The sequence below is a fragment of the Brienomyrus brachyistius genome, chromosome 5 (assembly GCF_023856365.1).
Source record: "Brienomyrus brachyistius isolate T26 chromosome 5, BBRACH_0.4, whole genome shotgun sequence".
Taxonomy (NCBI): domain Eukaryota; kingdom Metazoa; phylum Chordata; class Actinopteri; order Osteoglossiformes; family Mormyridae; genus Brienomyrus; species Brienomyrus brachyistius.
Genome location: NC_064537.1, coordinates 20,488,903 through 20,499,969, shown reverse-complemented (window position 1 = coordinate 20,499,969; position 11,067 = coordinate 20,488,903). Strand labels below are relative to the sequence as shown.

Genomic DNA, 11,067 nt, shown 5'->3' with positions numbered 1-11,067 from the left:
ACTCTGAAAAACACCAACATTTTCAAAATTTTAATTGAAACTTTAACTTGGCACCATGAATGCCCTTCACTCTGTTGACTGCAGTACCTAATATACTGCCATCTCCACTTAGGTTGCTAAGCAGAAGGCTGGGAATACGTGCTGTGGGTGAATCAAGCTAAGACTGAAATACGGGTTTAATCTCTACTGTCTAAAGCAGGGGTGTCGAACTGCAGTCCTGGGGGGCCGCAGCCCTGTGTAGCTTAGCTCTTTCCCTGTTCCACCACAAATGATTCAGCTCAAGAGCTGGGTGGTAATTAGCACAAGGAGTTGAATCAGGTGTGTTAAATGAGGGGAAACCCAAAAATGTGCAGGGCTCTGAAAACTATTTTCTAGAGAAAACTCCTGACTTTACTGCCTGTATCTACAATGGAGAAGCATAATAGCAATTTTCCAACTATGTCAGACAAGTGTAATTGTATCAGTTTTCTGATGCATAAACTACAGTAAGTAAGCTGGAGAATCTGTTGTTTAAATGTGTCACATATTACATCCAAGGGAGAGAAATAACAGATTTTGGCATTAAAGATAAGTGTTGCCATTTTTCATCGTATGCCACTAAAAATAAATTCCATTCAGCCAAATAATGTTGATTTTAATAGTCATATCATAAAGTGATTATCACACCAACCATCAGTTCTAGGTTTAAATTTCTACAAAAAATTCTACAGTTTAAGTAGTACAAATTACTTCAAGGGCCAATCATTTGCACTATTAATCTGTGTGTTAATGTTCAGCTAAAAATGCATTAGTAATAAACTTAATAAACTTACCCTTTGACGTTTACAGTATATAAATGATAATAACAGCTAGCCGTTTGACATGCATCTGCTACTCTGGTATTAAGCAGAACAGCACTAAAACAAACGTGTCTTTAGCCCCATCTGCTGGTGAAAACTAAATATACCGGAAACATGACCACGTATCCTTAACTTAAATTTAACTTCCGAATAGAGGTTTTTACTTTTCTTTTCCCACAGCAGAATTTGCAGTATTTTATAATATTTAATTAAACAGTGTTTTATAATATTTTACATATCTATAAATTCATAAATCAATATATCTTTTCCGTGTAAAAATGCTAGAATTTCTGATGTTGAATGGCAAATCCTTATTAATCGCTCTCAAATAATGTAAAGGAAGCTTTGGAAGAAGCAAACTAGGCTATATCACCAAACAAAACACTGTTAATGTTTGCCTTTCTTTTTTCCTTAACTGCTAAAATTATTTTAAAAAATGACCCAAGTGCCATGTAAAGTAACATTTAATATAGTTTAGTGTAACAGACGTCAGACATTTGTGAGGATTTTAATCATTCTCTTGCAAGAACATATTAATCTGAAGAATTATTTTGCTTTGAATAAACTATCCAATACAACCAAGTGGCTGACTGAGAGTATTCTCACAGAATTAGTCAATTAGTAGAGTAACAAAATTACATGTAAGGCCGATGACTCCAACTATACCTCTGTTCCAAGTGTTTCATGTTAAGATATTATGTAATTGTTTAAAGTGGTTAATTTTGTTTGGTTTAATTATTATTTTCATTTTTACGGCATCCACAATATAACTGATACATTTTTACCTCTGCATAGTTTTTCGAACGTGCTTTCTGCACGTATTTCCGCTGTTTTGTCTGCGTGGCCTTGCTATTTAATTTTGATCTACGCCAAAGAAAATGTTCTTCATCTCTTAAGATGATAGATAATAAACATCCACGTTTTTATATGTCAGTGTGTTAAATACCGACTACAACAGGGTGCTGAGGAAATTATATTTAATCTCAATTCATTTTTTTATCTTTACTTATTTTTATTTTTATTATCTTCATCGGAAACGCATTTCACAAGAAAAATGGAAAGAATGGCTGTTTGAAAATATCAACTTTATTATGATGAGTTACCCAAAAAGTACATTTTTGTAAAGGGTAATAAATAACGTATCGCCTGAAAGGACGTATCGCCTTTCAAGTTACAAATGTTTAATTGTATTTTTGCCAACTTGTATAGCTGCACCTTAAAAAGAACACATATTCATCCCATGTGAGCAAATATTACTTGGCACAACAATTTTATGTACGTTATTCCAGGATTTAAAATGTGATATGTGCGGATTGCAGAATACCACAAAGTATATTACATGAAGACATAAAACGTGTTGTTGTTATTATTTTACAAAAAAATAAAAATGTTCATGCACGTGTTAGAATAATACCAGAAATTAAATTCATGTTCAAAACATTATGTTCTAATGATGTTGTAATGTACCATAACACATCCACGTAATGCGTCTTGGGACGACTCTGTTGTGAAAGGCGCTATATAAAAATAATTTGAATTGAATTGAAAAACCGCTTGTCTGAGTGAAAGTGGAGGACCGACGGACAAAATCACAAAATATTTCCGTCATATTTTCCATTGGAAATTAATTTTCAATCTGATTTTTAAAAACCATTTGAAAATTGATTGTAACCAAATTTTAAGTAGGCTATACCAGTATGACATATAATTTAAGATCCGCTAAAATTCTGTCATTCAGTGAATACGGTACTAAATCCAACAAACACTAAAAAAGCATCAATACGAACACATACATATTAACTGCACTCTTTTTTGTAGTGGTGTCTAATAAATAATAATTATAATTATAATAAATTAGCGAAACATAAAGTTGTAATTCTGATAAATATTTATTTTTACTTTTTTAACGTGGCGGAAACAGGCTTCCATATAGCCTATAGGACCCAGCGTGATATTTACTGAAGGAGATTATTTATTATAACATAGAACCTATTTACATCAGATGCAAGACATAAAATTAAATTCGAACAGATTAAACAAGGTGAAGTTACGTTTAGATGTGTGCTTGCGTCTGTTGCGTCATGTAGTTTAGTTTAGTTTAGTACGTAGTGTTTATGCACGTTTTAGTCATTTTGTGTAAGTCTGGAGGTCGCCCATGTTGACGCACAGCTGCCAGTGACACGCTTCCCTGATCAGCTTCGTGACATTGTCCTGCATATTCCTACTTGTTTTGTAGATTTTTTTAGCGTCACTATCTATGACATAAATAATTAGAAAAGGAAACGTGTTTCTAGAACAGGGGTAAATACTGTTTATTTTGTGAAATTTGTCATTTAGAACCTGTTTTACAAAATATTTATTTCATTTTTGCACGACCGCGTACATTGGTACATTGACGAAAAATAGCTGATGGATTCAAAAATTTTCCAAGCCACCGCAACACAACAAAAGCAGACAATCATTTTGCACGATCTTTTTCTTGTTGCAATAACTCACTGCATTCGCCAATAGGGGGCAGTGTTTTGCTAGTTTCCACAAACGCCGTCAAAACGAATTTTAAGAGGTCAGGAATAATACTGATGCTTTCGAACTTAGTGGTAATAACTTAAAGTTAATAAAGTCAGTAAAAGTTAGCATTTGATAACAATGATTTTTTTTCCAATTTGTAAACATCTTCATATACAGAGACACATTAAGGAAACAGCTGTTTTCCTAAATATACCACTAATACGTCTGATATCTATCCTATCAACATTAAGAAACGTATTTTATGGCATTTAATCTAAAATAATGACGCAAAAATCTTGTTATGCCGATGTTTCTTAATAATTTCTACATGACAATGTTTATATAATAGAGAACTTAGCTCTAATTCTTAGTTAAATACTGCTTTCTGTTTTCTCCACTGAATACATCTCACCAGTCTGAGGTTTTAAAAATGCTGTCAAACGGGTTTTATTTTACGTGACAGAAAATTCATAGATTCTTTTTTGTTCTTATTTCCCCTCGTTATCCACATCAGTCTATCATGTCTTAAAACTATTGACTAAATTACCTCCTTACAGACGTTCACTTTCAGTCTCCTATGTTTCATTAGCCTTATACTGCAACCTACTGCACACACATAGAAAATGGACCAGGCTTGGTCTAAAATAGCCACGTATGTGCCAGCCACTCTGTACACCCACGTTCTCTTTCTACTGTAGCTGTTCAGCCATGGCTGAGTCCTTCACACCAGCCGCAACCACAGCGAAGAAGAGGCTTGGGAAGACGGACCTGACATAGAGTGCCACTCTTGGGATGGGGTGGGCTAGGAGGACCTCCCTCTTCCTCCTGCTCACCGTGCTCAGAATCTCCTCAGCCAGGTCCACTGGGTGAACTCCATGGGACAGCTGTCTGTAAATGACTGGGAGAACAAGGAGACGTTGTTCTCACCATGGGGAGCTTACCAACAGTTACATACAAATGTGATTAGAGTACATGTAGAACATGAAATACACATACATACATTTTGTTATGGCCACTATAGAGATATCCCTGCCAGTCCTATGTGAGTGGCATGTGTGTTTAGGGGTTTGGGGCTGATTTGGGGCTACCAAAGTTGAAAACAGACCTACACCTTTGATGAAATAAAATGTATTGACAATAATTCACTTCTAAATCCCCAAAACACATCTTAATATTATGACATTAGCATGAACTGAGATAATAATTACTTGGACTTTGGTCTACTTTAAAGGGGCCCGATTATGCCTTTCCAGTTTTTCATTTGGTGTGTTATAAAGCTTTATGTGCATGTAAACGGTCTGCAAAGTCTCAAGGCCCAAAGATCACGCCAAAGGGAGTAACACTCAATGCAGAAACCACTCTTCTATTTCTGTGACATGGTGAGGTCACCTCATAACAAAATCTTTATTGGCCACCTACATGACAAGCTGACCAATCAGACCACACTGGGCTCACGGGGGGTGGGGCTTAAAGCTTTAACAGATCATTTCAGACAGAGTTACAGACGAAGTGAACAGAGAAGAACAGGTTGTGAAAAAAAATCATGTGTTTTTGGAATACTGAAGCATGGAAATCTATTCTAGTAGACCCCAAAAATAAAATTATTAGTAGAAATGAGCATAACAGGGCCCCTTTAAACAAACATGTGCATGTATCAGCAATGAGTCAGGAGATTTTGCAGATTTTTTTTTAATTTTGCAGGGAGTAGGGCGCTACTGAATCCCAGCCGCAGTTTGGTGACTTACAGGTCCAGAAGGGATTGTCAGACGGGGAGGACGGGCTGAGCTCCTGGGCCGAAGCGCAGATGAAGGTGTGGCCGATGGTGCTGACTGAGATGCCGCTTTCCTCCACCTCGGCCCGCAGGCAGTCAAAGAAGGCCTGCACCGCATGCTTGGATGCCGCATCTCCAAGAAGAGGAAAGTGAAACTTCAGGAGCAGCCCAGCAATAAAATAGTCCAGTTATCTGTTTCCTTTTTTGTACTCTTACAAAATCTTCTCCTTGAAATGCTACTATTGATGAATTCATTCTCAGTCCTACAGCTGAGATTTTCCCCCTTTTCACTTCATGTTCTCTTGTTAATTCTAGTAAAACTGAACACATTTTGTAAGCTCTACCAAATACATACACGCAGTGCGGAATGGTACAGCCAGTTTGCCCTGGATGCTGTTAACTAGTAACAGGTGACCAGTCCTCCTGGAGATCATGGACGGCAGAACACCTGCAACAAGACAAGGACGTGGGTTTAAAGTTTGTGATTGACCTCATTGAATAAGGTTTGGATTTAGAATGGGCATAATTTTTATCCTGATTCTGGGTTATTTTTCTGGGACTTGTTTAATCATGTTATCTATAAACTTGAACATCCTACACTTTTAAGCATTTGTATAGTTGTATATTTCTACTTGGGCAAGTCTGTGTGAATGACTCTACAACACAGCCCTTTCTGGGAGTTGAAAGTCCACCCTTGCTATCATAAATTGAGGCAGGTACCCATCTCCATCAAAAGGCCCCTTAGAACCTATGTCCCAACTCACCACCTTTGGCCCGCAAACCAATGCAGCTTGGAGATCCCTCCAACTTCAAGGAACGCCTCAATTCCTCTCTGTTCCACGAATTCCAGCCTGGTGCTTCTTTACATTCCCTAAATGTTCTTCTATTGTACTTCTGGTCCATTAATAGTCTGATTAGGATCTTTCTTCATTACAAGTTGGGTAGCTGCTGCTCCTATACTGCTTACATTTGTACCTGGGCATTCAGTTCGCTCAGCTTACCTGCATTAATGCATAGTCGACTCTTTGATAGCATGTGTGTTTGCAGTGTGCTACCTGCCTCAGTTGTACCGTTGCTTTGGATAAATGTATCTGCTAAATATGTTAAATGCGAATGTTCTGCAGTCACTCCTTGTGTCCCTAATTATGCCTCCTTCTCACCCTCATGCTACCAGCATGAGCAGTGCGATAACGCTTCTGCGCAGTTTTGGGTAGGAGGCAAAGCGCACCCTGACCTCTGTTTGCTGTCTTTCAGTCGACATAACTGGGTGGTCCCATTATGTTACACCAATCAGACCCAAGCAATAAGGGTACCAAAGTGGATTAAAAGGGAGAGAAACCTCATCTGAAGAGATTTTTCTGCTGTTTCAACAGATACAGTTCGCACCTCTTGCTGCCATTTACGTTTGCTTAATTACGTCTGACATTGTCCTTATTTACGTGGTTGTCTTACCCTTGGTAATTAAAACTGAGAAGCAGGTCAGCACTGAACTGCACCAGTGCCAGCGTGTACCTTTGGCCAAGGTGACAGGTCCAAAGTAGTTTACATCCATGATTGTCCTGTCCATTTCCAGAGAGAGGGTCTGCACTGGAGCCTTGACCTTCATGCTGCTGTTGCAGACCAGGACGTCCACACAGCCGAAGCAGCCGAGGATCTCTGTGACGATGCTTGGCATGCTGTCCATGTCACTGAAATCGAGCTGCACTAGCTTGGGGGTGAAGGTCTTTGATGGGAAACAGGAGCATCACAAATTATCAGAAAGACACTCCTTAACATCGTCATCATGCATCATAGAAAATGATAAAAGTTATCGACATCGCAGAATTTTTCGCACATATTTCTACATTTAGAATTTTATTTTTTTTGGCATTTTAGAAGTTTAGAGGAATTACAATGAAATGTGGCCTGTTAACCCCCTTGAGAATTAAGCAACTGATTTATTTTTGTTGACTGATTTAAATTTTAATTTAAATCAGTGAGTCAAATAGTACATATTTCAAATAGAACGGTGGTGCAGATCTTTTCATATTTAATTGATTTCCTGTATTATTAATTTATATGTTGCACATGCAGCTCTAGACGAAATCATAAATGTGAGGTGCTCCATGTGAAATGATTTTCCAGACTTATAAATATGCAAGGACAGCGTGCTGTTTCAGCGGAAATCCCCCCATTGTTTAATCAGATGTGGAGGAAATGTTGATGCTTAAAATGAGACAGAGGATAGAGGGTCAAGGCTTTGACATGAAAAGCATCAAAGAATAATGCTGTGCCGCGGCAGCTGGGCGAGCCTGCAGTCGACTTCGTGAAGATTTGCTTCAGTGAAAAATCAGTAAAGCGATGCAGTTCGGCGGCAGCTTGGGGCACACGCACCACGCGCGGGTCTGACGCACTGCTCAGCGCATCGCAAAGAGATTCCAGCTTGTCATAGCTCTTGCCGCAGAGGATAAGCCTGGCCCCCCGTGTGTGGAACAACCTGGCACATTCTACAGAGAGAGAGAATGAGGGACAGAAAGTAAGAGAGATGGCCCAATATTTATTCTGTCACGTAAAATGAGCCGCCGGCCCCTAGCTAACTGGAAGCCTGCCGTTCCGCCATTCCAGTGGCAGAAGACAACTGTATCTCCCCCCCCCCCCAGCTCACAGCTGTGTTTCTGTTTTGGTCTTTTCAGTCCATGGGGTTGTGTATACTGATGCTGGTGACATACAGTGAAGCAGGGGGGTGGAGATCAGGAATATGGGGGCTGGCAGGGCACAGACAGCACCGTAGGGCAGAGATTCTCTGACCGGCCCTCAGGGACCCCAAGACAGTCTGGCAGGGAGCTGAGAGGGAGCAAAATCATGGATCTTTCTGGGGGCCCCTGAGATCCGGTTTGGGAAACACTGCTATAGGGGACATGGGGAAGACCAGCTATCGGTATGTGGATGTTGGGTGGGGTTGGCGATGGCAAGCATTCGACACATTGGAAATGACAGTCCTTTCATGTCTATACCTTGCCGTGATCTCCTCCAGTGTGCATGAATATATTTTTGTTAAATTAGATGCAGGCGTTAAATTCTAGATATTTTGTTTTACAGTGGTTTACCATGGTTTACAGTGCTACAGCAGTAAAACTGAACCTATATGTTGTCAAATTGTCCACATATCCAGATGATTCAGTGTCAGCCTGATGTAGAACATACTGGTGCATGGAAACAAATCAATCCCAAATCAATCCCAATTTCAAATAAGTAAGCAGTGGCACCATACTCAGTGGTATCCCATAGTGACAGAAGGAACACTGGTGCACTGGTAAAAAATGTATTATAACATAATGTGGAATAAAATGTATTTATTTCCGCTGTGTTTTCTCGAAAGTCAGAGGTGACAACAAAACCAACCTGGTGTTTTGTTCAGAAATACTTAGTGTTATAAATGTCCTCTCATAAATGTCCTCAGACGAGTAATTATGTCCCATCTTCATTCTATATTGACCAATTACGTCACTGTATTTACCTAGCAGCACTTATCTCAGCTAATATGCTGTTTTAATTATACTTCTCTCTGGTGTCGCCTGCTATAAAGAACAAATTATTTATATGTCAGTCAGCAATATTCTCCATGTCCTGCAGTCTCTATATAAAACAGGCCTAGCAACTTGATACTCATTTAATAAATCTGAGCTTTATTATGTAGTATAATTTTTGGAATTTCATTTCTAAGAAAATGCAAGTGTATATATTCAATTTATGGCTTGACACAGAACACTATGGAACTTCTGCCAGTGTAATAAAGATTCTTCAGTGATTGAGCCAGGATGTCAAGGAATGAATGTGTGGTTCCATGGAAAGTGTGGATATATGACTATATTTTGAGAATCCACTGGTTTGTATCATAAAAAGTGTAGGACATGCATGTAGGAAATGTTACCGGTTCCTACTCCCGATGTGGCTTCTGTTATCACCACCACTTTGTTGCGCACCACAGACTTGGACATGAACTTCTGCACCTCATTGTAGACATAATACACTCCTGCCCCCAGAACCACCAGAATGGGCAGGACAAAAATGGATGTTATTCCCATTTTCTGGAAGACAAATGCAAAGACACATCAAATCGGTTAGCACGTTTCTTGGTGGGGATACTTCATGTCGCAGATAATTCTGTCAGAAACGAGCACAGTACAGACACAAGGGATACCATAAAAATGTGAAGGGGCTGGTGCTCGGGGAAAAGATCTTGATGAACTAATGGGAGCAGTCCTACCAATCACATATTCTAGGAATAGAGTGACCCCTTGGAAAACCGGAAAAACATAGAAAGAAATGGAAATTACATTCAAGGAGTGTGTGTGTGTGTGTAGATATGTATGTGTGTGTGTATTTGCTTAGGATAATTTCCTAAAAAAATTCTTGAGGTACATAGTCCTCAGTTTGCCGAAAAGATCAGGCATAATCAAAATATTTTCAAATTTTTATGAACAGAAAATGTTGTGTGTAACTTCAATATTAAGCAAAAATGACCAAATTACATATCATGTATATCTGATAAAGTGTGTTTTATTCCCAGGAGAATAAGTGAAAATCTAAGAAATAATCTTTCTGGTTTAATTGACTTGCCCAGGTTTGGCTACAGTGACCCAGGCATAAGGCACAGTGCGTTCAGACCTTGTCTTCGCACTGAAAGACGATTTAAAGGGGACGTGTTGGTGTACACACCCCCAGCTGGGATCTGAATTTTGGTAAGGAACTAAGCTCGTTCTCCCCAAATGAGCTCGATGGGCCAAATGGCCTCCTGTCGTTTGTAAATTTCTTATGTTCTTAACCCCAGGGCCAGCTCAAGCAAAAGATTATTCTTAGATATCAAGACTTACAAAAAATGGATGTTAACAGTAAAAGTTATTTGACTTCTGTATTGGTACTTGCCAGCTCTGTAACAAGAGCATTATACCACACCATGTACAGTGTGTCTGGGAGCTGATTCTAAATATACCCCGGCCTAGATTAGCTGTCCAGAAAATGCCGAACACAGTGTGGCCACTAGGATTCTGTTAGAAGGTACCTAAAAAATAGCAAGTTCACACAAAACGGCTTTGTTCATTGTCCCGCACATCTGTCACAAATGAAACAGGCTGATAACCATGCCAAAAAGATTAAGAAAGCAAACTGCAGCAAGCGGAAGGCTAAGGAGGGTGACAGAAGGAGAGTTTACAGTGAGGTCTCCACAACACAGGAAAGGTTGACACAACACTGTGCTGTGACGGCATTACCACTGCTCTGACATAGCTACTCACCTGCGATCGGGTTGATCTGGGATGCCGTACATGAGGAGCAAAATCCAAGCTGAGAGTGACTGTTGTTTCCCAGGTTTGATTAGTTGATGGGGCAGTTCGACTCTCCCTCCATTCACAGGCACCCTCTGCAAAGCTACTGCAACAGCTTGCTGGGGCTTGAATTCTTTTAATAGCTTGCAGCTGAGTCTGTCAGTTTTCATGTGTGACATGTGTATTATCCATAGCATGACAGTTTGTGGCCAACAAGCATAGAAAAATGGGAGGTGGGGGGGGGGGCGGCTGTTTCTTTGTGCGTCCTCCGAATAAATGGAGCATATTAGTCATATATAATCTAAAGAACTCTCCTCTGCTTCTTCTCTGCTGAAACTTATTCAAAACACAGGATTTATTTGTTCTGAATTGTTTTACGTTTGCAGCTTTGTGGCTTTGAAAATGTACCATCCATCCACCTTCGAACCATTTATCCTGCCCTGAGTTATGGGGTCACCTAGAACCTATTCCAGGCAACACAGTACACAAGCCTGTCTTTTCAAAGTGTACAATCGGCGAAGAACCATCAGGGTCAGCCTTGTCTATTGTGCATTCCCCTCAGGATGCCCAACTCGTTCACTTATCTTCCTCCTGAAAGGCAGAAAGTGGCCCGGAGCCCTCAAATGTGAAAGGGGAGTCGATTAGC

General features: G+C 39.7%; 1 protein-coding gene across 1 annotated transcript; it reads right to left on the bottom strand.

Annotated features, from left to right (window-relative positions):
• Positions 1-1,903: 1,903 nt before the first annotated feature.
• dhrs7cb (dehydrogenase/reductase (SDR family) member 7Cb) lies at positions 1,904-10,558 on the bottom strand. Its single transcript, XM_049015303.1, has 7 exons — positions 10,392-10,558; positions 9,029-9,185; positions 7,492-7,604; positions 6,631-6,841; positions 5,474-5,566; positions 5,093-5,251; positions 1,904-4,245 (listed from the first exon to the last, which is right to left on the bottom strand). Exons 2-7 carry the CDS (start codon positions 9,180-9,182, stop codon positions 4,037-4,039), a joined length of 939 nt encoding a protein of 312 aa, XP_048871260.1. The 5' UTR covers positions 9,183-9,185; positions 10,392-10,558; the 3' UTR covers positions 1,904-4,036.
• Between the last annotated feature and the right edge of the window lie 509 nt (positions 10,559-11,067).